This window comes from Solea solea, chromosome 1 (assembly GCF_958295425.1).
Source record: "Solea solea chromosome 1, fSolSol10.1, whole genome shotgun sequence".
Taxonomy (NCBI): Eukaryota; Metazoa; Chordata; class Actinopteri; order Pleuronectiformes; family Soleidae; genus Solea; species Solea solea.
Window position 1 is genome coordinate 32,725,166 of NC_081134.1, and position 27,942 is coordinate 32,753,107.

Sequence of the window (27,942 nt, forward strand, 5' to 3'; positions counted from 1 at the left end):
CCTCCTCCTGCTTGGGAAGTGGGAGGACCCGAAAACGGCGTCGCAAAAGGGAGAATTGTTTGAGAGCTCAGTCATCCAAAAACGGCCTTTCAATGTGAGAACTTGGGGAGCCGAAGAAAATGTCGGTGGTATCGCAGTAAATTACCAAACACAGCAGCAGCAGCAGTAGTAGTGAGGCTTTTAGAGGCAACAAGAGACGCGAAGACGTGCTGCGTTTTTGGGACTAAACCTGAGCGAGCAGAGGAGAGACACGGAGAGGAGATATCGGGCGGTTACAGCGTGGTGTGAGCACCAACCAGAGCAGATTTGGTGAGTTTTATTCCGCCGTGCGCTCCGTGTTTGTGCCGTGTTACTCTTCAGTATCAGCGTGTGCTACAAAGTCACACAAACACGTATCGGTTTGAGTGTTTCTAGCGACTTTTAACGACGCTCTGAAGTCGTCATTGTGGTAGGATTTTGAGTGTTCAGAGTAACACTATAGTTCATGGTTGTGGGACAACTTTTCATAGCCGCGTTTGTTTTTTGCCTTTCACACATTATTGACGCCAAATAAACGTGTGTTACTTTGTTTCCAGACTCTCAATGGGCTCGTTGATGTGTGCCGTGCGTGTGTTTGACTCTCCGTGTTGTTACTTTTTCTTGTTTTTTAATAAAAAAAAGTGAACTTTATCTCTCGGGACGTAGCCGGTTGTTGATTGGTCGAGCTCCGCGTCCGTATTTTCCAGACATTTTTCTTAAACTTTCTGCCTTCGCCTGACTTCGTGTGACAATGGGAGCCGAACGTGAGTCTCAAAAACATCATTGTGTGACACGTTGCACTCATTCAAAGTCGCCTTTTTGAACTTTTGTGCCCTTTTTGGTGGATAAAAAGTGTCTTGCGTTTTGCAGGCCGCAGCCTATAGTCGTTCCCATAGGGTAACAGAAAACAGACATGGTGAGCTGCGCCAGATTTACCCCCCCATGTTATCATATAGGGCTGTGCTGCAGTGCTGTGCTGCACGAAAATGCTCCAAAACCCTAGAATATCATAGACAAATCATGAGGTTCTCATTAAATTATTATTATTTTACATCTAGGAATGAGATTGTGTTTTGAAAGGACAATCATCTCATGTTACATACAGTCTATTGTCTTGAAACACACCACAATAATGATAGTAATGCCACCTGTGTGCACTTCTACAGTCTCCTTCACCCTGAAACCAGTGTCCTGTTGTCAGAATAACCTAATTAAAGTGACAGCTGCTCAGCACAGGAATGCAGCAGCAGAGGGAGAGAGGGAGAGAGGTCAGTGTCCAGTCTCACTGTCAGGAGACTCTCTCCTGATATCATCCCTCATTGATCCAGGTCTGCTTTAATGAGAAAATGTTTGTCTTAATCCCATGGGGGCCAGCTAATGAGTGTTGGCCAAGGTGTCGCTCACCACGGGGGCCTGGTGCAGAGCCAGAGGAAGGAGAGTATGTGGGGGAGACGCAGGGGACAGAGGTCTGTCTACAAGAACAGCCGCAGGGGCTTGAGTTTCCAACCCCAGGTGTCGTTTTTGTTATTTGGATTACATTTAGACATGGCATAAAACAAGAGGGCCCCAATTGTTCCCCGTGACTCAATGTCACTTGGATTAAAAGTTGGGGCGAATGGCCAGGCCTCCTCCAATTAGGCGCTCAGCTTCATAAGGGCATTAATTGGTCTCAGTGGAAAAAAAGAAGGAGCCTGTTGTTTGGTTGGTGGTGGTGGTGGTTGTTGTTGTTGTTGTTGTTGTTGTTGTTGATGATGATCATCTCTGGCTGTCGGGGTAGATGAAAGTCGCACTAATTGATCTCAGTCTGATTATATGCCCGTTTCTCACACTGCCTCTGTCCTCTGATGAATTATGTGGTGGATGGGAAACATAATTGTATGCTTTCATAATCAATTTTACAAGAGACAGTCCTGCTGTCATAACACAGGGGGATAAAAGACAACAAAGCAGACTCAATAAATATCTGTACTCCCTAGATGCATTTTAATATCCTCCAGATGTGTTTTATACAATGATTTTTGTTAAGGGTGGATATGAAAATGAATCAAAAAAAGTTTACAGGCTATAGGACTGCAGATTATCCTTCAGACCAAAGCTGATCAGCAGAAACATGCTCTTTTTATTCTCATATATGCTACCATCTAGATTATCTTTTATTATTTTTAACTCGGTTACCGAAAATCACAGGCACACGTAATCTCTGTAGCGGTGTTATGACGTGGTTTTTCTGTACATGCTGTAATAATGAGTGAAACACATTCAATATAACTATAATACAAGCTTTGAGGTGTATAGAAGTCCTGAAAATGTGTGTATTTATAGAAAAAAGAGACGTGTAGGCTCAGTAGAGTAAAGTAACTTCATTGTCTTAGAGTTTTAAATTAAGGTTGATTGATCTTGGTGACCTGCCAAGCTGAGATGTAGTGGCAACACAAACTTCTCCTGGCCAGAATATCTGGAGGGTAGTTTTTTCATACGTTCTATAGTAGCTAACTTTTTTCTTTTGTTTTCACCTTTGTAAAGAAAAGTTACCGTGTGGATTTAGGTAAAGCAGCAAGTAGTTTAAAATCTGACTCTACCATATGAGGTGTGACATATATGTATTTATGACACGATTGGAAGGATGTGATTTAACTTGTCTGAGTCTCGCCTGACTGTAAATCAAAGTGTAAAAGATGGGAGATGGATTTCAAAATGCACTTTGAGATTATAGGATGGCGGTCGTTGCTCCGAGCTGAAAGTTTCAGACTTTCAGATCTGGTGCTGGAAGGCAGCATTGTTATTGTTAAGGGTGTAGCATTGGTGTAAATTGACAAAGAAGAAAAGAGTCCTTCCTGAGGGCATGCTTTCATCTCTGTGACAGCGGGTACACTCACGCAGCCATAATGGCTTTCAGGTAGACTCTGTGGGCCTGTTGTGTGTTTGTGTGTGTGTGTATTTCAGGTTTTGTGAGTGACAGTACCTTTCCCATCAGGATTATCTCAGCACTGGAATGTTCTGCTCTTCATTTTGGTCCTCTTTTTGCTCACCTGGTGGTTGTTTGGTGATAACTAAGAGGAAAATATTCTCTTTGTGTATGAGAGACAATTAGGCAGTTTACATTTTTCTAATTTCAGCGAGAGTGTCTCTGGATTATTATTATTGTGCTCCCCGTGAACCGGCACGGAGCACACTCATTGCCAAATAAGGCTGCCTCGTTTCTCAGAGGTGGACATTATTGGCCCGTTGACATACGGCGCATTAGTCCTCCCGTGCCGACAGATTGGAGGCTCATGCGTGGGCCCTGCGCCCCTGGGAGGGTTTCTGTGTCCAGTCGGACACTGGATAACCAGAGAGGGACACCTGGGCCGGCAGGTGGCCGAGGTCCAAGCCCCTCCCCTGGGGCTGCATACCTCTCTCCTCATGATCCTCCCTGTCAGCCAGGACCACAGAGAGCGAGAGAGAAAGAGGAGGGAGGGAGGAATGTGAGGTTTGAAAAAAAAAAATGGGGGGGGGGGCAGCGAAGGAGAAAGTTCTGACAGAGAGTTGGACGGTGGTATTGTTTTCTCGGCTTCAAATGACGCGCCTGTCCTCTGTTTAGATCTGTATCATAAATATAATCAGGCTCTTAGTCATTGTCTCCACAGCTAATGTGATCACCCATAGTCTTTAAACCAGCTGAGTTGATTTGTTCCACTACTTAAAGAAAGAGTCAAGAGGCTCTTGAATAGATAATGAAGTTACCCAAACCATGCTCACACTCATTCTTTCTGCACACACACACACACACACACACACACACATGCATTGTGAGTGAAGTGTGAGTGCTGTTAGATCATTGATCAACTCCAGACTGGAGTAAGAAGACTGTGTGTGTGTGTGTGTGTGTGTGTGTGTGTGTAGACAAATAGCTCTGTGTGTGCAAAGCAGATATTTGGACAAAGATTAGAGGGGTGTTATTACGAGCCAAAAGCAACCCAGACGCTTCAGTAGATCATTCACACACAGGCATGAGGTTGCTCTCTGACTGGGACTGCTCAGCTTAAGCCTCCATCACTCACTTTCTCCCCTTTATTTGGCTCCATCACACACACACACACACACACACACTCACACTCACTAAAAAAAATCTGTTTCATTTTTGTTGGCTTATTCTCGGGCTACAATTGGTGTATTGTGCACAGACGTATAATGTGAAGCCCTCACACGTTTCATGTGCTGGAAAAAAAAATGAACTGCACACTGTGTTCCTGTCCTGAGCATGTGTGAACGAAACAATAAAAGCTTCAGAAAGACAAAAAAACGACAAGGAATCTGGGTCGTGTTCCAGTGCTTTATCCAATAATCAGATTTAAAGTGTTGCCCCAGAGAGAGAAGAAACTCATCATCCAAGAATGTCAAACTGGCAGGAGAAGACATGATCCAACAGAATAAATCACTGGGCACCAGATTAGTTAGTTATTGGGCCCCCGAGGTTATCACAACTGGAATTTTCCATCAACACCGCTCCTCTGTCTGCTGTCCAAATTGTGCGGTTGTGAAGTTTCATTTAATGACATTTCGGAGCTTTCTCCCCGTAGGATAATGCACATCCGTGGCTCTGAGTGACAGGACAAATGGTAGCTCTGCTTTACCGCATCTCTCTCTCTCACACACACACACACACACACACATACACACTCAAAACTCCCAACTTCTGAAACTGAGAGGTCTCTTTGAAACCAGCCTCCTCCAGCTGTTTCTGCTCTTAAGAGGCTCTTTCAGACGCAGCGGATTTCGCTTCACAACCATGGAGTGCACATTCAAAAGTCGGTTGCACCATCTTGAGCGCAGTTGACGCCCTGACACACACCCTCGCTTGCTGTTCAATTTCCTGCCCCTGTCTGCTTTCCAATCCCTTCTCATATCTGTTTTTCCCATAACTTTCTCCTCCAGTCGTTTTTTATTTAACTTTACTGCCTCTCTTCACCCTCCCTCCCTCCCTCCTTCCTTTTCTTCCTTATCTCAGTTTCCTAATGCCTGCTCATATCTGTTTTTCATATAATATTTTGCTCACGCTGCCTTTTTTTTCCTTCTTCTTTCCTTCATCTCCCACTGAGAGTTGTACGGCCAAGTAGTCCCCGTTTCTCTCCCCCTCCCTCCCTCCTTTTATTTTTCTCTCGGTTCCTGCTGAATAATGGGGAGAAATTGCTCTTGATTTATAATTGGTTCCATTCACTCTGATGCATGAGCTGCCAAAGGAGTTGGGGGCCCCTTTACCCCCCTCCCCCCCCAACCCCTTCCCCAAAATGACACGGGAACACACATGGAGCAAAGCTATAGATAAGCTACAGCTACAGAACTCTACGTATATGACTTGTATGCGTGTACATAGTTTGTCTTTTGGGTCGGAGATAAGTGGTAGCCTGTTTTTTTGCATGTTGACATTTGGTGTTGGAAAAACTTCCTGAGGTCTGCATATTTATGTGCCTCTGTGAGTATACTTTTACCATGTAATAGGAGTTTGTGTGATTGCTTGCTTATGTGTCTTCAAGTGTGTGTGTGTGTGTGTGTGTGCGTATTTGTGCGTGTGTGTGTGTGTGTGGGGAAAGAGAGAGAACACAAGCAGGGAAAGAATGGTTGTGGGCAGATGAAATATGTAACTGTGTGTGTGTATGTGTGTGATGAGCACTGTGAAATCCTGGGTATTAGTTAGTTTTCCCAGCAGAGTATGGGAGTGATTATGAGTGTGTGTGTGTGTGTGTGTGTGTGTGTGTGTAATCCAGACTCTCTGTGGGCAGTTGAAGCTTCTGATAAAGCGTCCACCTTTCATCAGAATACACACTTATGTGCCATGTGTCTTTTTAACACTGATGTCTTCACACCACTAAATGACATTTGCTTTCATATTTTGGTGCATAACAACCACAGTAACAAGAAAATAAGATTATAAGGAGGGTCCCGGAACCAGTAATTATTAACTTAATGAAAGCAATTACGGATGTACGAATGAGCAAACGGTACACTGTAAAATTAAACTTGAATGTATAAGATAAATCTCAAGGGGTTTATAAAGGCACGTGAGTGTTAATGTAACACCTAATATTCAAGTGTAGAGGTGAGGAAGAGGAGGAGGATGCCAGTTGCTGTAAAACAAACATGTTTGTCTGGCTAATTGACTCAACATTTCATCTATTATCAAAGTTATATGCATATTCGTTGTTTGGTCAGTCTGGAATTCTTCTTTATTGCCTACTATCTCCAGCATGTATGCCTTTTCAGTCCATCCACCCTTCTTTTGCTCTTACACACAATAATGGTGCTTTTCCACGGTACGTCATCACAGCACGGCTGCATGAAACTCATGTGACAACTAGTGACTTGTAAAGCGGTTGTTTTCAATGTACTGAATCAGTTCATTAAAAAGATTAGTTCAGTACTTGTAAGAACTTGTAAGAAAATTACAATATAAAAATATATTAACACTAAGACTATAAAACATTTGTTAAAAATAGTACGTTATAGACAGTTAGCAAAATATACACAGTATGGACTTGATATTTACAGTATAAATATGTATAAGTATATTGCACGTGGAAGGGAGGAATGAGGAGCCTGGTTGTGTGGTCTACTGCGAGCAGTGATTGTTGTACAGTTGCAGGAAGGAACGACCTGCGATAACGCTCCTTCAGACATTTAGGATGTTTCAGTCTGTTACTGAAGGAGCTTCCCAGTCATAGAAGGTCTTAAGGAGTTCTCCCTGCACTCCAAAAGGCCTTAGTCTCCTCAACAGGTAGAGTCTGCTCTGATCCTTCCTGTAAAGTGCAGCAGCATGATCAGACCAGTCCAGTTTATTGTTTATGTGAACACCCAGGTATTTGTAAGATGTTACCATCTCAATGTCCATTTCCTGGATGTTCACCGGTGTAGTAGGAGAGTGTCGTCTCCTGCGACAAGGCCGACAATTGCAGAGTCATCAGAGAACTTCTGCAGGTGACAGGAGGGGGAGCAGTAGGAGAAGTCTGTGGGGCTCCTGGACTGCAGACAGCCATGTCAGATACACAATCCTTAGACCTGAGGTCGATCAGTCAAATAATCCACAATCCAGGATGTGAGGTGAGGATCCACTCCTGCTTGCTCCAGCTTGTCCTTTAGAAATGCTGGCTGTATGGTGTTGGAAGCACTGGAGAGATCAAAAAACATGATCCTCACAGTGCTCCCAGACTTGTCCAGGTGAGAAAGAGCTCTGTCCTGCAGGTTGATGACAGTGTGATAACTGATCTACGTTGTTCAGTTGGATTCTCGTGTTTGACATCTCGCTCATGACTCTAAGACTGGCTGGCAATCTGACGACTTCACGTACAGTATCAGCTCAGCTCGTTTGGAACCTCACAAGAGCAGGTTCTAAAAAATAGTACCAGGTACTACTGCTGATGGAAAAGCAAAAAACAGTGCCGGTACCACGTAGTGGAAAAGCACCATAATATTTGTACTTATTTGTGTTACTTGATCCCTTTCACCTTTCCTTCAAATTATTTTCTTCCCCTATTTTCTTCACTATAATCAAGTCAACTTTAGTTTTATAGAACATTTTTTATAGAAGTAGAATCATAGAAAATTACCGAACATGCGTACACCCCCCTCCCTCCTTTTTTTTGTATTACAAAAATTAAACCATAAGCTTTGTTTCCTTCCTTTCTTTATCCTCCGTCTGTATCAAACCTCCCCAGAAACGCCAATCATCTCCTCCTGTTCCCATGGCTCTGTTGGGCTTTGCTGGCATTCCACGCCGGGCAGAGGAGGGCGGGTGCGAGCGTTCACCATGGCACCGTAATTAGCTCTCCGTGGTTAATTCAGCTTCGTTATCTAAATTATGCAAATGCTGCGGTGCCTAATTGATTAAAAACGCCCTCCTTCTTTCCATCACAGGGCCTTTTCCAGATCTCTCTCGTTAATCCCTGACACTCTGTTGCTCGTTAGCGTTGGTATGGGGGGGGGGAGAGGAGGAATTGGACGAGCATATAGCTCGTTAATACTTTGTGAAGCGTGTGTGTGAGCATTATGAAGGAGTAGGGGGTGGATTCTCAGCCTCGTTAGGGACGCTTAGATGCTTTTGATGTGTAACGTTATGGCATGAGAACGAGCGATGTCTGGAGGAGAGAGAGGATTTGGACGGGCCCTCGTTCCACCTGTTGGGCAGAGCTTTCATTCCAAGATAAGACCTCAGCAGGTTTTCTTCTTGTCCGACTCTGAGAAAACTCATCTGGGGGAGAAGAGAGATAAATGGGAATAGATTTGGCATTTGTTTATTTGCCAAGTTTGTGCTTGTGTGAAGTTAAGCACGTGAGAACGGGGAGTCTCCACGGCAGCCTATTCCATCTTTTTGGCCTTGAAACAGAAACAGCCTTGTCCAGCAGTGTCAATGAAACACGGCCAATCAGATATGACCGAATTATGCTTGGAAATTACTTAAAGACTGAATTACTAAATGATTACAAAACTTTTCTGTCCTCAGTTCATCTGGTAAAAGTGAGAAACAAAAGACGTAATACTGCAAATTGATGAAAAGATCATGTTATATGAATAGTTTGAAACACGCTTTGCTTTGTCTTCAATTAAGTTGTAAATGTTTTAGCTTGTGAGCATTTCCTGTTTATTTTCCATCATATAGTTTTTGATGAAAATTACTATTTAAATATATCAATTTAAGATATTATGAGATTCACTAGTTACTCTTTCCATGCCCGGTACTCTGACAGTTAAGCGGGTGTGTTCTCGGAATGTTGGGCGATCTCCAGACCTCCTCCTCATCCTCATCCGTGTGCCCGAGTCAGACCAGAGGCCAGCAAACAGATTAACTGAGTGAGGGGGAAAATATGTTGGGACATTCAGTGACACTCACACACACACCCTCTCATTGACGAGGCCCTGCTCTCTCCTCCTGCTCGCCTGCCAGTTGACATCCTCTCTATTAATTTGAGTCACTCCTCTGCTTTCTCCGCCAGCCTCTCCATCCTCACCCCCTCAAACTCCTACCATAAACCCCCTTCACCCATCTCACATCAATCCCCACCTCCCCAAACTTCTCCACATACTACTCTCAAACCTCTTGGTCATTGAGTCCCCCCCCCCCCTTCTATTTGGTCATTGAGCAAGGCCCATCAGCTCTTCCCCGGGCCCTTCAGAGTAGCGTCTCCCCTTTCTCCAGAGGTCTACGGCGTCTTTGTCCATGCACCGGCTCACTGCTTTACAATGACTCTCCACTCTATTAAGGTGCGTTCTGCCTGTTAGCGTCGCCAGGGGCAACCGGCCTCCCGCATGGCAGATATGCAGCGTGGCATTGTGGGCCGCGGGCTCGAGCGGGGCAGTTGAACCCCCGGCACTCCTCACACTTGACACCGCATGTGTTTATCTAAAGGGGGGCTTTGTGGTGTTTGGAGAACCTCGGCGGAGGGGAGGGGGGGTGTAAAAAGACGTAAAACTGAGGAAGGACGGGAGTTTGGGGAGGTGATAAATATTCAACAGCTCAGCTCCTCAGAAGGAGTTACTATCCTGCATCCCCCCTCCCCCCCACCAACACCTCCCCCCCTCCCGTGTGTCCTCTCCATGCCAGAAAGTAGATGGAATGTGAGCGTTCGGGCAGGAGGCTCCAGTCTGGTTTTATCCAATTAGCAGGGTTGTCAAAATGAATTTATCCACGGACACAGGAGGACAATGGGACCGACAGTGGCCCCGGGAGAACAGGGGCCCCGGTGTCTTTACTTACCGCACTCACAATGAACTTCTGTCAAGTGACTCTCCACCACAGCGACTTATGCGGCATCGAAATACCGACACTCATGATGCATGTCTGCACACCACCGCAAGAAAAAAAAACCTCCTCCTCGTATTTTCCACAATATTTGTACTGTGTGCCACAGAATGTTGCACATGAATTCACTCACAGGCACCTGTGTACTGAGCTGCATGTTGGTCTTTTGAGTTAAAATTCAAGTGCCTGGTTAAGTCAGGTCTTGAGTTCAGGAGGGGAGGGCCAAGTCAAGTTTTCACAAGCAGAGATGCTCTGGTCTAGGTCTCTGAGTGCTGATCATGAAAGTGACACAGCCTTTGACCATTGTCCTGATTCTACTTCAAAGCATGCAATGAGTGGTCCTGGACAACCCACTGCCCTGCATGTTTTAGACGTTTTCCTTGCGCCAACACAACCTTGACGACTCAAAAGGTTAGCTCTACAACAAGCTGTGCAGAATTCTGATAACGATCATATTTATTTGAATCAGGTGTGTTGGAGCGAGGAAACTTCCACAGAAACACTGGGTTACACCACGCTTCAGGTGCAAAGGAAGCATAATGAAGAGTCTTCGCGGTGAGATCTCTCTATAAAGATGGACTTATGTAATCAATGAAGAGACTGTGTTTTTCAGATAGTGACAAACACTCTGCGAGGCTGTGTGATTGTGTCCTCTTGCTATTGCGAGGTAAATAAAAAGGTTTTGTCCCTATCTTGCTTTTTAAGTCGAGTCAGTTCACTGTTGTTAAGTCTCAATTCCACTGCATGATGGCAGAAAATAGTTCTGGCGAACAGTAACCGTACTTCTGAGCTGGAACTGACAGTTTTTTGAAAAATTCACACAGAACTCCTCATCGTACTGTCACAGAAAAATGTTTTTCACACCACACAGCCTGCGAGTGTTTGCCACACATTGCTCTTTTTTTTTTTTTCATTTCTGGTAAGGAACAAAACACACACACGCACACAGTTTCTCTCTCTCGGCTCCTAATTTAGACGAGCTGTCTGTGTTTATGCTCTGGTTTTTATCAGTCTCGCCGATGCGTAGGAGGCACTTCTTTCGCCGCCTGTAACCTCTCTGGGACGGATGGATGGAAAAAGTTGGACGTGGATGTCAGGCCAACTATTCATCCCGTGGTGGGGGTATCTGCTAAGCAAACACAGGGCTCAGCTGACTAATGAATCAGACACAGGCTTTTTTTGGAGTGGCGATGTACGAGCGGCCTTTGAAACATATCTCCATCTCGGCTTCTGTCTCCACTTTTATTTTGAATTGAAAAAGACTGAAACTAAAACAGTTGGGGCATCTCAAGCAAGGCCGAGGTAGCGTGTCCCGCTGCGTGTCCACGTCCAGTTGGCAGACAGATCGGTGTGGTTTTACGGTCGGGACAGGTGCTTGATACAGATGTTGTGTGTCTTTTATGGGCAGCTGTCCTGGGTTGTGTCCATACAGCCACGAGCCACAGAAGCCACAGGCCCTCACCTATGCTCGCTCCTCATCCCTCAGTACTGTGCTATTTGTTTACCGAGTCAGCCCACTACTCTCTGAGTCGACCAGTGAGTAAATGAAACTGTACATGTATGTACGTTGAGACGCAGAGACAGAAAACATCCAGAATGTTTGATAATTGCGGCTACATTTTATATTAATAATTGCTAGAATGTGAAAGAGGTCAAGTCGTGCCAGTAACCCACAGAGAATTATCACTATTGACTCTCTCCTCTACTCTTGGAGGGGGGGGGGGTGTTTTTGCATCTTTAAGGTCACTGTTTTCATTTTTGCACCACAGCTGTCATCAGCTTTGTTTTTCAGCAACAGTAAGCATTTTTTTTTGGTTTCTCGGCAAAGAACGCTCTGAAATTCCACCGCATACTGCGTCAAAACCACAAGCAACAAGTGTGGAGCAGCAACAGAGCTGGTGGAGATCAAAAGGGAGGGGGAGACAAAATATTGGACACGTGTTTTACTGGGTGATCGGGGGACATGTTTTGTAGATTTGCAAAAAAATTAAAAAGGCAAATGTTTTGTTGATCCACCAAATAAACATTTTTAAATGTATTTTAGATGACGTCCTCCGGCTGTACAAAATGTACTGACCTCAGTGCTGAAGTGAGGCCTATTGTGTCAGTCGGTGTAGTTAACCGCTGATTTTCCATCAGCATGCTGCTTTGCTCGTTCGATGAATGTGCCAGGCAGCTAAACTGCTGCCATTAGATGATGAAGGTGCTGTAAGAGTTTCCACTCCACTGTCCTGCTTTGGCCCCTAGTGTGTGTCTGTGTGTGTGTGTGTGTGTGTGTGTGTGTGTGTGTAGTAGTCCCTCCTCCCTGGGCTTCATTAATCATTCTCTTGCCATAATAAGTTCAAGACAAATATGTATGAGAACTGTTTTTTTTTTTTGCACTGCTTCCATTTTTGCTGTAGTGATTCGCCCTTTAGTGTGTCCATGTTCTCTAACATGTGAGAGAGAAAGCGAGGTTCAGTTTTGCAGGACCACCCTCATCCTCATTCTGACGGGAAGTTGTTAGTTTAACCTGACAGGAAAGAATTCGGGAAACTTGGCAGCAAACGACAAGGGAGTGAGAAAGTTTTCTGTTTTTTTTTCTTCTCTGCATTTACTGTTAATAAACTGACCATCGTCTTCATTTCCCTCCCAATAATTACAGAAAAGTATGAAAGAACCCCCCTCCTCCATCCCCGTCCTGTCTCTCATTAGTTGTTCTTTGTCCCGACTCTTAAAAGCAGCCTGTGTGTGTGTGTGTGTTTTTTCCCACTTCTACCCCTCTTTCCTCCTCCCGGACCATCTACCTGTATCAGTTACACCTGAGCACTGAAGGTGGTGGTGGTGTGGGGGGGGGTTGGGTTACGCAGAATGAGGGCGCCCCTTTGATGAATGCAGGCTAGGATGGGTGCGGGTGCAGGCAGAGGAGACGGGGTCAGCGGTGGGATGGGGGCTGACAGAAAAGAAAGGCTTTATTTGTGTCTGGAGTTTGGCTGCTGAGGGTTTGCTGCAGAGTGCACCGCGCCTCGCCTGGGTTGTGTCTCGTTAATGGCGGCCTGTTTTGTGTACGTGTGTGTGTACAAGTACGCTAGACACAGAGTAGAAATCTAATGTTTTTCTGGACGATTTGCGTTCCTGTGTGTGTGTGTGTGTGTTTCAGTCAGAATAAAGTGGTTTATGGTGTTTGTTGATGACTCTTCTTTTGTGTTTTCAGGGGGGACGTGTATGGAAGATGTCTGGAAAGAGAGACTGGACTCCGTGGATGAAAAAGAGAAGGGCTCCAGTGTTGTGTGCTCTGGGTGCAGTACTCCTATGCTGCCTTCAGAGCGCCGCCTCCATCTCTGGTGAGTAGACAAAATGTGGTGTTAAAAAACAAAAAAAACAAACCCTGAATCTCTGAAGCAACAATCTGTAATAAAAATGTTCTACTCGTCTGAACGGTACTTATTACTGACGCCTTTACATTAGTTTTTTTTTCCAAACACCTGGTACAGGACGGATCCTGCCAGGAAAAATGATTGTGGCTCCCAGGCAGGGAAGTGTTTTATGTGTCTGTCAGCAGCAACAGCAGTTTGTTTGAAATAAATCTGAAGCAGTAGGTAGTGTGTATAAGCTGCACGAGCTACCAAGCGTGCACCGAAAGGGGGGAAAGTGTTATGCGTGTGTATACAGTATGTACGAGAACGGCGAGTATCCCCCCCCCCCCCCCAGTTAGTCGATGAGTGAATTGAAAGAAAACTGGTAAACATTATGATGACTGATTAATCGTACAAGTCATTTTTCAAGCAGGGAGTCCAAAATATCTGCTCTGGGATGTTGCATTCTAATGATGTTGATTTTCTAAAGAAAGTGGTCACTGTTAGTTGCATAATTAGTATAATGTCTTTTATATCGTGACTTGTGTGAAGATTAGATTTTAATTTTAGCCTTGTTTGCTTTTTTCAGATGAGGTCCCAGCTTTCACCGAAGAGCCGGCGTCCGTGGTGCAGAAGTTGGGAGGCAGCGTGAACCTGCGCTGTAGCGCTCGGCCGTCCTCCGCCAACATCAGCTGGCATCACAACGGTCAGGAGCTGTTGGACGGAGAGCTGGGCGTAGTTCTGGGGCCCGGTGGCCTGTTCATTCCCACACTCTCCAACGTGACACTGGGGAGGTACCAGTGTGTGGTCAGCACCAGCGCCGGAGCTCTGGCCAGTGTGCCCGCTAATGTCACCGCTGCCAGTGAGTAGCCACCCACACAAAGCTGCGACAAATAAACACACAGAGTGTCCAGAGCCGGCCTTCTTTAACTCCATTTTCCTCGAGTCAAACAAAAACAGTGAGGAGGCGGTATTTGTTAGTTTAAAACGGCAACTGTGTAAAAGCTTGTACTTTTCCACTGTGCGAGATTTCAAAACTCCTCCAGCGACAGTTTTGGTGCTCGTGATGGAGGAATTTGTCGCACATCATTGATTAGCGACAGTCAGACTGTATTTATTAGACAACAGCTGTGGCGTCATATTGATCTAATGGAGTGAAAGTCAATCTTTCTCCGCACTGACATTTTTAGCGCTGTGCTGCTCTGACTGTGTGTTGTTATATTTGATATGCATCATGGGACTCAGGAGGGGCCTGAAGCTGTGTAACCTGAACCAGAGGAATGGAGGGGACCCAGGGGCTGGGGTGGGGGGGGGGCAATCAGGGCAGTGAGAAGGGACCTGGACTCAGCCTGGGGCCCCCCCCCCAACCTTAACTGGCCCCTTTTCTCCCCACAACACCACATTCCTCTCCACAGGCCCCCGACAGCAGGGCTCACCAGAAATTATGGCCCCGTAATTGGGGAGAGGGTTAGAGGGGAAATGTGTGTTTGTGTGAGGGGGTGGACACAGTTTCTGGGTGTATGTCGGACTTAAACACACAAGCGTTTTAATAAAAGAAAAAAAGGAAAAGGTGCACTGTCAACTGTATTGTTTTCCATGTAGTGATGTGATGTATGCGGCTGTCATAGCTGGAGGAACTAGAAGTGTTTTAGGCCAGTCAGGACAAGACCATCCTTACTCCTTACACAAGAGAAGATGCAGTGTCACATTCTCTGTTTCTTTTTCACTCTGCACCCTGTCACTCCCCCCCCCCCTTACCTCCTTTCATTATCTTCCACTTTTCCCTCTTTTGTTGACTTCACCTCATGTTCCTACTCCCCCCCCCCCCCCCCCCTTTCATGCAGGGTGATATTTTGAGCGAGTGTGCCGCACATGTACAAAGGCATTAAAAGTTATTGATAGCTCCAGTAAGGAGGATGAATTGTGTTGAGATAACCACATGTGGAGCCAGACTCACCCCCACCCCCCCCCTCCCGAAAAAAACTTCTCTAATTTAATAACGCTCTCTCCTTGGCCACCCCCAGACTGCCTAAGGAATTGCTCCGTGGGGAGTGTGTACGTGCTTGCCTTTTTCCACATGAGCCCTCTTAGTTGTGTGCACATGTTTTTTGTGATCAGGAGAGGTTCAATCCAGACTCTCCGTGCTCTCCGCCTCTGAAGAAGAGTCTGCGCTTCTTTGGCGTGACTTAAAAGCTCCTCGCTTGAATTCTTGTGCAGACAATCATCCTCCCGCCCTCCCTCCCTCTCTCCTCCCCACCCCCGATGATCTGCAGAGAACATAGACATGTATCTGCTCAACGTGAGCGTTCTAAACGCTGCACAAACATGTTATAATTCAGCAGCGCAGGCCCCCCCCCCCCCCTTACTTCTGCTGCTGTGCGTTAAGATGATGAATGCACCTTCTCTCTTGAAATATTTAAGAAGGCTTTGCCAAACAGCCCTGGTGCGGGAGGTCTGCTTCACTTTATGAATACCATCAATCCTCCAGGATACACACGTGTACACTTACATGCACGCACGTACACCTGAGAGGCAACACATGCGGGGCTGTTCCTGTAAAGAATGCGGGGCAGTGGAGTGAGTGTTTTTTTTTGTTTTTTTTTTTAAAAAAGAGAGGACTTTGAAAGTAGTAGGCAGAAGGAGAGTACATTGGAGGAGAGAGGGAGGACAGGAGAGGGTGGTGGTGGCTGTAAAAACAGCACCTGATTGATTTAGCAAATGGAGCGCCACACAGCCTTTTTTTTCCCTGAACACTCACACTCTTACTTAGGTTGACATATCCTGGCTGTGATTCTCATCTTTCAGACCAAGAGCTGAAACACACTCAGGGATGGATGTGTGAGTGTGCGTGCGAGTGTGTGTTTGTGTAGTGACCAAGTGTCTAGACTTGGACTAAACGAGAAGTCATTTTTAAAACGAAAAATGCAATTTGAAACAGACCAATTAGCAAATTGCAAAAACTGCAATTTAAGCACTCTATTTTTGTTTTGTTTGTGATTAGTTTTGTATAAGTTTTTCTTCTTGTGCACAATGATAATGGAATGATGATTCCACGTCCATATTCTAACCCTTCACTTTCAACATTGGTTTCAGTATCTCGTGTTTGAGAGAACTGTGAGATAATTCCTTCACCTTATGTTTGAAGCTTTCCATATATAAGAAAAATATAGAAAATGTAGAGAACAAAACGCAGTCATGTGAATAAAAAAGAGTCAAAATACACAAATTGCAAATGAAATACTGATTTAATCATTCAGAAAATAAGTATCTAACGTTTGGTCGATTCTCATAGAATTATTTTGTCGGATATCGATGGGGAAAACTTGGAGTTCGATGGAGTTCCAGACTTCTGGACACAAATTGACACAAATCTAATTCCATATCACAGTGACGTAAGCAGTATCACTCGATACTGTTGCCTTAACTGAACCTAACTCATTGCATTAGAGCTGTGCACACAGCCTCATCAGTAGCAGCAGCTTGGTCGTCGTACTTCAAGAAAAACACACTCAGCTATAGCACTCATGGAAAGAATGGGGGAGAAACCAACACAGGCTGGTAGATGTTTAATTACATTCCTGGATAAGTTTTATTTACCTTGCATTTCACTCCTGGACCATGGAGTGTTTAGAGAAAGTTGAAGTAGTCTTTGGGGTTTGCTCGGTGAGGCTACTCTGGAAGTAAAAATATATCGAATAGCCAGTGTGGTGTAGAAGTGGAGATAATGTTCTCAGTTTCTAGTTTTGGATCTTTAATTGAACATGATCTCAATTTTGTAAATGATGTTCCCGTTTAGAGGAAAATAGACATAAGTACGGCACACATGAGTGGACACCAGTGTGATTGACAGCTGGTGTCGTCTAATAGGAGCCTGACTACAGGTGATGATGTGTGTGAAACTTTTCCCGTTTCCTTTTGCCTCAACTCTATAAAATGGCATCATCTTCTTCCCTCCAGGCTTCTTAAGAGCAATGTTTTGTTGTTTCCAAACTGGATATCTTTTTCTGAAATGCAATAGGATGAACACCTCTCACCTCTGACCTCGTGGCCGGCCCCCTGGCTGCTCAGGTGGGGGGGGTTTTAGGAGGTCAGAGGTCAGGCGAGTGTCTAAGCTGTGCAGACTGTGTGTCTCTGGGACACAGTTGCAGCACATGGCCCCAGTAATCTCACTCCTCCGTTTTCCCACAGAAACTCCACCGGTCGTAGTCTCCCAGTATAATGTTGGAGAGGATTAACTCGCATCTACTCGCATGTTACAGACACCAATCTCAGGGCTTTAGACTCATCCACAGTGACGTGGAAATGAGCGAAACTGAAAAATTAGCCAGTTTTGGCTTTGATGAAAAGGCAGTCTGTGGGGACTTAGGCTCAATTCCATTTCACCCCCTTACCCCTCCATTTTGCTCTTTCTTGTGACCCACTTCTTGTAGCAGTATAGGGGTAGAAATGAAACATCAGTGCTAAACTGAGGTTTTTCATCCTAAAAAAAAAAAAAAAAAACATGTCTTTTCTGCTGACAAACACTTAATAATGTCTTCAGTCCATGACAGCGATGTATATCAGCAGATAACAGCAGTTAGTATTCCTGAGAATATTGTGGTCTGACTGACCTTACACATGTGTCTTTAGCTGTGATTTACATACAGCACTGACCTTTCTCTCTTGCCTTGTCTTACAGAGCTGCGGGACTTCGAGCCCGAAGACCAGCAGGACATCGAGGTCGACGAAGGCAACACGGCGGTCATCGAGTGCCACCTGCCCGAGAGCCAGCCGAAGGCGCAGGTCCGCTACAGCGTCAAGCAGGAGTGGCTGGAGACTTCGAAAGGTACCGGTCTCTCCCACAACACTCGCCGTCTCTCTCTCCCTGCCTGCCTGCCTGCCTGATGATTCCCATACTATCATGATGATTTACTGGAATGCTATAATCCTGCTATCTGACCTATTATACAACCAGTGATAAGGGGGGATTATCTTGAATGTTGAAACATGGGAATGCACTTGTTTATTTTTTCAAACTATTTACGTCCAAGTTGCCTGGAAGGGAAGAAAAGCTCCTGTGGTTTGGGTCTGGTATGCTGATGATGCCTGGGAGCTGTAGGTACTGATATCTGCAGCTTATCTCTGAGGAAATGAATACCACATTGACAGGCCTTTGGTCAGACTGGAGGGCTCCACCCTGTGGCTTTTGGCAGCAGTGCCGAAATATGAAATCATCTGGCTCTTTGCAGAGATTAAGTCTTACATCTACTGTATTTACTCCAATATCCATGCTTTAAGATACTTTTAAAGTAATTCTCCATTCCTTTTATACATGTTCCCTCACTTTTTTTAGTGTGGCCATGTCACTTTAGTCAATTGCTTGTTTGTTTTTTTCTTTGTTTTATTTAGTTTTACTACTTCTTGTTAAGCACTTTGTAACATTGTTAAGAAATGTAGCGCTATACATGCAAAGTAGAGCTGCGACTAACGATTATTTTCCATAAACGATTAATCTGTCGATTATTTTCTCGATTAATCGAGTAATCGTTTGGTCCAAAAAAATGTTAAAAAATGTTGATCAGTGTTTATCAAACCTGGAAATATGAGGTTCTTGAATGTCTTGTTTTGTCCACGATTGATGAAAAAATGATTCAGTTTTTAATGATTTCTTTGTTATATGGAGCAAAGAAACAATGAAAATATTCACATTTAAGAAGCTGAAACAATCGAATCTTATTTTTAATCATGAAAAAAACTTCAAACCGGTTAACGATGATGTTCGTAATCGCTTAATCAAGTAATTGTTTCTGTTATTAATAGGTTTGTAACATTTATACATGTTAAAAAGGAATTATATTACTTGACATGTCTTCTCTGAAAGAGTATACGTGTCGAAACCTTTTCAATATTTGACATCACAGGCATAACTTCCCCCATTTAAGTCGTGTTTGGTCAGCAGAGGATTCAGTTTTATGAGTTTTGTAAGAGCCCACTCTGACACGTTCTTCTTCTTCTCTCCTGCAGGGAACTACCTCATCATGCCGTCGGGGAACCTGCAGATCGCCAACGCCACGCAGGATGATGAGGGTCCGTACAAATGTGCAGCCTACAACCCCGTCACTCAGGAAGTCAAGACGTCCGCCTCCGCCGACCGCCTGCGCATACGCCGTGAGTCACCGTCTCAGAATTGTACATTTGAATTTATTAGCGTACTCGAGTCATAAGATGTCAAAGTTCACTCTGAAATATTACCCGCTCGGTTAATTTAGAAACCACATCAGAAAAAACCCAGTATTACAGAGCTTTCTAACTGCCTGTGTTTGAAACATGTGGCACACATGTGTGTTTCTCTTGCCACTTTATGTGAGGTTTATGCAGCATTGTTGCCAGGTTTCATTTAGTCAGTGGTGATAATGTGTTTGATTCACACACATTTTGAGACTCGTATATTGACTTCGTCCTCATCTTTTTTTTCCCCCCAGGCTCCACGTCAGAGGCCGCTCGCATCATTTATCCGCCGGCGTCGCGCTCCATCATCGTGACCAAGGGCCAGCGGCTGGTGCTGGAGTGCGTGGCCAGTGGCATCCCGACGCCGCAGGTCACGTGGGCGAAAGACGGCCAGGAGCTGCACTCGCACAACAACACGCGCTTCCTGCTCAGCAACCTGCTGATCGACGCGGTGGGCGAGAGCGACTCGGGGACGTACGTGTGCCGCGCCGACAACGGCATCGGCTCGGCGAGCTCCGCGGCGGTGCTCTACGACGTGCAAGTGTTTGGTGAGTGAGCTGTGAAAATGTTGCTTTGGTGTCATTTTTGTTTTTGTGATTTGTTATGTAAAGGCTTTTCATAGTGAGTGGAGATTTTGACTGTTACGGATTTAATAGTTTGACTGACTCCTGTTTGGCGGACAGAGAAGACAGTATGTGTGTGTGTGTGTGTGTGTGTGTGCATGCGTGCGCAATGTTGTGATAGAAAGAGGCGGTGGAGACAGAGCTCTCTTTCTGTAGCGGGATTTGATTGCAAAGTTATGGATGACTGTTTTTACAGTGATTTTCTCTCTGTGTGTATCTGCGTGTGTGTGTGTGTGTGTGTGTGTGTGTGTGTGTGTGTGTGTGTGTGTGTTGTGGGCTTGTTTCTCTGCAGCTGGCTCTAATTAAAGTCAGAGAGCTGCTGAGGCTGTAATGAGCTCTGTCTTTCCCTTATTCACTAGCAGCCAACCATCAACTCGCTGGCCTGCCTTTACATGTTCCCCTCACCCCCCGTGCGTATGACCGGGGGGGGTCAAACGCACACATGCGCATTATGTTGTCATCATACTCAGGCACACATGCTCTTACACATGTGAGTGTACATACGGTCAAAGCTGAAATGATTTACTAGTTGACAGGAATCGAGCATTTTTATATATTTATTTTTATTTTTATTTATAAGTTATTATAAGTTAATCACGGTGAATTTCACTTATCAGCATAATAGTTGGTGGGCTAAATTGTTATTTCACATGAGTGATATGACAATTCTCTCTATCTTCATTTATAATGACCTTATTCATTAAAATGTCCTTGTTTTTAATACAGAATGTTCACAAATAATTTAATTCCTTGATAACATGTGTTTATAACTTACATTTTGTACCATTTTTGGTAACACAAGTAATGTAACTTGAGTTCATTTGTTTCCTCTGTTGGTTTGTATCTGTAACCTTTGTTCTTCCATATTTTGTCTTAAAAATGTATGTGTATATAAGCCCATTTTTACCACTATTATCCCAATAATATTGTGAAAAGCAGATAATTAGATCAGCATAATCATTAGTCGATGAAATGACGTTGATACAAGTCAAAGCTCTGGAGCTGTAGAAAACAGTCCCATGTTTTCGTCTTTGACTGGATTTCTCCGCCGCCTCCTGCAGAACCTCCTCAGGTGACCGTGGAGCTGCAGCAGCACGAGGTCGTGTACGGAGAAAACGTCCGCATCATCTGTCAGGCCCGCGGTAAACCCGCCCCGTCAGTGATGTGGCTCCACAACGCCCGGCCCCTGGCGCCATCGACTCGCCACCGCCTCACCTCCCGGGTGCTGCGGGTCTCCAATGTGGGGCCTCAAGATGACGGACTGTACCAGTGCATGGCTGAGAACGGGGTGGGCAGCTCGCAGGCCTCCACTCGCCTGATCACGGTGTCAACTGGTAAGTTGTGGAGTTTGAATTTCATGGAGTTTGAATTTCATTGTGTTTCACAGCCTTAAGATGTAATTTATTCTCGCTCTCCGTGTAGGGATTTCAACACGAGGGAAGTTACCCTCGATCTATCGGCCGCTCAGCCCAGACAAAGTGCTGAGAGAGCAGCCACCTGTGAGGCCTGGAGCCACAGGGGCCATGTTGCCCCTGGATTGCTCCGAACTACCCGGACAGATCCTTCCCGCAGAAGCTCCCGTCATCCTCAGCCAGCCACGCACAGGCAAAGCCGACTTCTATGAACTCACCTGGAGGCCGCGGCACGAGCGAGGAGCCCCTGTTCTGGAGTATCTGGTCAAATACAGAAAGGTAAAAAAATGAAATGATGTTTTTATATTGAAAGCGGTGCTTTTCTTTTCTGCCATTAAACGATCTCTCTGTCTCTCTCTCTCTCTCTCTGTCTGTCAGTTGGGAGATCCTCAAGCAGAGTGGATCTCCAGCAGCATCTCGGGCTCTCTTCATAAGCTGACTCTGGTTAAGCTGCAGCCCGACAGCCTGTATGAGGTAGAGATGACGGCAAAGAACTGTGCCGGTTTGGGACAGCCTGCTATGATGACCTTCAGAACCGGGAAAGGTGACAAAGGTACAGCCCTTTCTTTGATAGGAGCTAAATGTGAAATAGTAGAATAAACACAGGTGTCCCACTCTGGATTTTAGACAGTCAGGATCAATCCTGCTGTTGTTTAAACAAAAGAGAGGTCACATTTGAATACTTAACAATGTAGCTTATAGAGAGAGTTTTTTCTTTTATCTTTTTATTTTAATACTGTGGATATATTGTGTCATTATATATGTGGTTTTATTGCATTGTGACAAATCTAATGGTGGTCAAAAGGAAGTTCTAAGATTACATGTCATCTAGTAGACGCTTTTATCCAAAGCGACTTACAGTGGATGGGGGTGGAGTCGAACTGGCGACCATTGCGACCATGATGTCTTTCGCACACAGTGTACCGGCCTTAACCACTGAGCCACTCCACCCCCAGATGTGAAATATTTTTCATTGTCCACACATCCCATGAAAAGACCAATTAGTCCACTTCAGTCTGTGTCTCGAAGCTCAATTGCCCATAAAAACAAATACAAACTCATTGACAGTTCACTGGCACACAGTTGTACAGCTGTGAAAACTCTTTACAGTGTATTAATCCACTTGTTACAGTAAGACATGACAGTTTTTCTTCTATTTGCAGGTCGCAAAGGTTTCGGAAGTCACAACGACCCGCCCAAAACTCCAGCTGTGCCTTCACCGAGCCTCTCCCGTACGTATCCTGTCGCTCCTGAGACAAAATAACAATACTAACAACAACATTAACTTCTGCTGTCGTAACAAACCAATGTCAAGTCTGTCCACAGCTAACCCCGTTCTCCTTTCGACTAACATTTCTCAATTTCTCCTTCCTCTGTGTCACTGAAGGATGAGCCCTCAGTAAGTTGAGCGTGGTGTTTTTTTTGTTTCTTTTTTTTGTTTTTTTTTTGCCTCCACTGTCATAATTACAGATTGCGAGTCTCTGTCTGTTGTTGTCCTCCATCTGACACCACTTCTCCTCCTCTGCAGCTCCCGAGGCCCCCGACAAGCCCACGGTCTCCACGGCAACGGAGACGTCCGCGTACGTGACTTGGATTCCTCGCGGTAACCGCGGCTTCCCCATCCAGTCGTTTCGGGTGGAGTACAAGAAGGTGAAGAAGGCGGGAGAGGACTGGGTGACGGCGGTGGAGAACATCCCGCCGTCGCGGCTCTCCGTGGAGATCACGGGCCTGGAGAAAGGTCGGCCATCACGAAACGCACCTAAAACCACACACCCCCACCCCCCCCCCCCGGCGACATTACACACGCAAAACACTTTATTCTGACTTTTAGCGGAGGCGTGAGGGAGGAGGCTGTCGCTGCGTATAATTACAAAGTCGATGTCCTGCATCATTACGTTCCCACGGCCCGTAAATTCATCAGCATAATGAATGTTGTTATAGTTGTCTCGGTAATTGCCTCCATCAATCACGGCTGCAGCCGAGTTACAGCCGCCATCACATTTGCTTCTCAAAAGGAAAACACAAAGTAATGCGAAAACAAACATCATTAGTCGGCACACAATATGTACTTTTATTCCACGCCGCCCGAAGCCTCCCGAGACAGGCCAGTAATAAGTCATGTCTCCCCGTAGGTACGTCATACAAGTTCCGTGTGGTGGCCGTGAACGTGATCGGTTCCAGTCCTCCCAGTGTTCCTTCTAAGGCCTACACTGTGGTGGGTGGGAGGACACATGAGCGCCCTGTAGACGGACCCTACATCACCTACAATGAAGCCATCAACGAAACCACTGTCATCCTCAAATGGACGGTGAGTTACTCAGAGGAAAGAAGAAATAAAAAAAAAAAAAGGAAAAGTTTGTTCTCTTTTGGCGTCTTATTTAAAGTTCTTGGTCTCCCTCTCTCTCCCGACAGTACACTCCCGTAAACAACACGCCCATCTATGGTTTCTACATCTACTACCGGCCAACAGACAGCGACAATGACAGTGACTATAAGAAGGATGTGGTGGAGGGAGACCGATACTGGCACTCCATCACTGACCTGCAGCCCGAGACGTCCTACGACATCAAGATGCAGAGCTTCAACGAGAAGGGGGAAAGCGAGTTTGGAAACGTGGTGATCCGGGAAACCAAAGGTGAGGCCACTGTTGTGTGTAGTGTTCAGCGCTCTTGCCTTTGCAGCAACAAGACCCGGGGTTTGAGACCCGGTCGGAACAAGGGCCCTTTCTGCATGGAGCAGAGTTCACACTAGAAAATAGTTTTGACAGCCCATGTGGCCGGTAACATGTGACAATATTCCGGCCGTGCGTATTTAATGCCGGACGTATGGTATTCTTAAATAGAGACACATGTAACAAGAAACACACACACACAGACACACACACACACTCAAAAGAAAGTTTTCATTGAATTCTGGAAAACAAAAATCTAATTATTATAAACTAAATGAGAAATAAACAAAGAATGCCCTGCTGAATTAACCAGAAATACATTATGCCGAGTCCGACTCCTTTTAAAACTATTTTACGTGTGTATCTCTTGCGTCAACTTTGAAATAAATGATGAAAATAAGGGAAAATTGTGCAAACATATGAAAACACACGGCTCGATTCTCTGTTTGTCAGTTTGCGTCCGCGGTTCATTGAAGACGGCTTCTTTGGGCTCTTTTGATTCGCTTTTGGAGCGAGAATCGCAGGAATTATGGTGGCGATCTTCCTCAGCTTCGCCCCAAGTCAGGGTAGATTTCCCCACAGAATTCCTTATGTCTGTTACACAAGCAGTTTGATAATTCAGAAATTAGATAATCTCCAACAGTTGCTTTCGGTGAGGGGGGGGGGGGACCTGGCCGAGGACATTTTGTTGTTTATAAGCAGCTGTGGTTCTGGAGTGGAGTTTTCATGGTGTGTTTAACAAAGCAACACATGGAAGGAGTTACATGTAAGCTGTATGAAACACTACCGCTCCATACTGCTTTAAAGCAACATAATGTAGGAGAAACAGTACTTTGTTTGAAAATGCCTCCCAGAGTGGGGAAAATCTCAAACCTCGTATTTCCGTGTAGACGGCGAATACGCTACCTTAGAAAAACGATGTCGTCCTATTCCCAGCTCTGTCAAAGATGCAGGTTTGCCTGCATTGGCACGATGTAGCTTCTCTCTCAATGTTCCACCTTACGCCACCTAGTGGTTTGCAGCATGCCAGTGTTAATGAGGCTCGAGTGTGTCTACTTTGTTGTCTACCTTGTTAAAAAAACGTCTTTCCACTCTTTGTCTCCTCAGCTCGTCCCCATCCTCATCGTCCCGATCCCTCGCACCCTCCAGATTCTGGTAGGGAGCTTCCCAGCGGAATGGTGCCTCGGCCCGGCGACATCCCCTACCTCATAGTTGGTATCGTCCTGGGAGCGTTTGTTTTCATCATTGTCGCCTTCATCCCCTTCTGCCTGTGGAGGGCCTGGGCCAAACAGAGTGAGTGCTCCACGCCGGTCTTCTAAACCGTCCAAACCAGAGATTCAAGCGTTTCTTTGTGCACCCGAGTAATTCCCCCTTTGTGCTCATTTCAGAGCAAACTGCCGACTTGTGTTTCCCCGCTGTGGCTTCCTCAGTGTCCCCCTGCCAGTACACCATGGTCCCCCTGCAGGGACTGGCCCTGGTCGGTCACTGCCCCCTGGACGCCCACATGACCGCTCCACACGGCGTCTACCCCGTCAATGGAGAATACACTGCCAACGGCAAACCTCACCACCAAACACACCGTCTGCCGGGCCTGCAGCAGGTAAAAACAAAAAATAATAATATACAAACACAGTTAGTTAGCTCAGGCTCTTTTTTATTTATTTGAAAGTGTTAAATATATAACGTAAATGTCCTTGTGCTTTGCAGAATGAGGTGGATTGTGACATGGAGTGTGACATTCTGTTACCTCAGACTTTGTCAAATGGACATCTGCCCGTCTACCACTACTCCACCAGGTACAGGATTTATGTACATGACTTAAGTAGAAAGTATACACGATTAAGAGTATTAGATATAAACGGGTGTCAAATGTTCAATTATTTGTCGTTATTTCTTATATTCTGGAGGCAATAAGGCCACAAATGTATGTCATTTAAAAGAAAGAGGTCAGATTAGTAAAGGTACTTGTGTACATGTGATAAGTGTTTATATGCATTAAGAATGTATGAAATGACATTTTTATTATTTTACTGTTCTGTATTTTTAATTGTTTTTATGTTTTATACATTGTTTTGCCTTTTACTGTCTAAAGCACTTTGGTTGTTATTAAGTTGACTTGACTCGCTAACTAGATAATTAACTGTCATGTTGACATTTGCAGCTCTAATAGAAAACAGCACAGTGAAATGATTTCATACAATACACAGAAAGCATCTCATTTATGCACCAGTTGTGTTTGTCGGAGCTTTTCACTTCAGTCGTTTCTGTCCTCGTGTATGCATCCCAACAGTGGTTCACCTGAGTGTGTATTTCTGAATAATGTCCGCTAACAGAAAAACTGTCCTTTCCTTTCCTCTTTCCTCGTCCTCAGTGGATCAGATCACCACGAACAGACGTGCTTTCCTCCCGACGTCTCCACTCTCCAGCTCCTCGACTCTCACCAGCACTTCAGCTCACAGGAGGAGCTGGGAGGCGACGACAGCGTCTGCGGGGACGAAGATAAATCGGACGACGACGTCACTCAAAGTATAAGCGGATTCTCTCATCAGGAACTTAACAGCATGCTTAAGTCGGTTAATAAATAAACTGTAATCAGGGAATTTTCCTCATACCCCCTTTTTTTTTTCTACTCGCAGAGCCAACATCTTTCCCTCTGTTATCTCTCGAGGACGAAGGGATCTTCACCACGTCCTCCTCGAGCGCCACAACGCCGGAGTCGCACGACGCGACGATACAGGAAGTGAACATCCTCCCGAACGAAGCGACGCCAGAGGACGAAGGGAGAGGCACCGCAACAGATGTATAAGAGACTGTCGAACAAACAAAAACAGAAGAAAATATTTATTTTTGTATCACAGATATTTATGTATTTATGCGTTTGTACATAACTGTATGATTATACTGTATATAAGGTTATTTTCATATTGAAAGAAAAGACTCTTCATGCAGCGCCCTCTCATTTCACCTTGTAGACAAAGGGAGAACCATGTGGTGACGCTGATGTTATCGGCACCGTCATGTTTTAGTCTCTCCTCCTCCTCACGTCATTCCCCCGTAGAGACCTTCGCCCTTTCCTTTAGTGTTTTTCGGATGTTAGGGACTTTTAGCTTTACAGAAACAAAAGGGACCACTCAAACCAGTCCAGTGCTGTAAATTACGAGGTGCTTCTTCACCGTTTGCTTTATCGAGACACGACTCTTCCCCCCCCCTCCGCCTGTCGCCGCGTATAGCCGTAACACAACCGTATTAAGCGTCGCTCATCATTAACAAAAAACTATTAACAAGTGTATGCAACGTAAATCTGTTTTTTTTTTTAAAGTAGTGTACAAGAGATTATATATATATGTATATTGTATAGTTATTTATTTTTTTAATGTTATGTTATATTTTTAAAAGTCACTGGGAGAGATTCTGGAAAAACAACGAAAAATCTTTTAACTCAGTCATTGATAAGCTGAACTTCTCTCGATACTGCGACCACTTGTGTTTTACTCATTTTGCTGGTTACCAAATGACAGCCAGGTGAGGGCGCTGTGACAGGTGTGTGTCAGTATTATTCCTCCCTCACAGGTCGGTGCTTAAGTATCTGCAATCAAAATGAAGGAGATCCTGAATCTACACTCCCCCCTCCCCCTCTCCCCTTACCTCCTTTTTTTTTGTTTTGTTTTAAAGTATAGCTGTTTTTATGGTTGCACATGCTGGAGCACTATTGCATGTAAATAAAGGCTTATGAAATTGACTTGTGTGTTTTTCGTGCATCATTTTCGGCGCTGGTGCGTGAATCGTACGTCATTTTCATTCAACCAAAGGATAGCGAGAGAAGAACGGATGGATAATTTTCTGAAGGTTAAACCATCGTGTGTATGAAAACTACAGTATAAATTGTCATTGCGTGCGTACATTCAGG

General features: G+C 45.1%; 1 protein-coding gene across 1 annotated transcript; it reads left to right on the plus strand.

The window, feature by feature from the left end:
* The first annotated feature begins 30 nt into the window (after positions 1 to 30).
* On the plus strand, positions 31 to 27,774 carry boc (BOC cell adhesion associated, oncogene regulated). Its single transcript, XM_058635536.1, has 18 exons — positions 31 to 309; positions 12,981 to 13,110; positions 13,712 to 13,984; positions 17,801 to 17,947; positions 19,126 to 19,269; positions 19,584 to 19,877; positions 21,014 to 21,286; positions 21,375 to 21,643; positions 21,743 to 21,917; positions 22,528 to 22,596; positions 22,893 to 23,102; positions 23,497 to 23,672; positions 23,777 to 23,999; positions 25,143 to 25,328; positions 25,424 to 25,635; positions 25,743 to 25,831; positions 26,407 to 26,561; positions 26,672 to 27,774. The coding sequence occupies exons 2-18, from the start codon at positions 12,999 to 13,001 to the stop codon at positions 26,839 to 26,841; spliced, it is 3,177 nt and encodes a 1,058-aa protein (XP_058491519.1). The 5' UTR covers positions 31 to 309; positions 12,981 to 12,998; the 3' UTR covers positions 26,842 to 27,774.
* Positions 27,775 to 27,942: the final 168 nt, after the last annotated feature.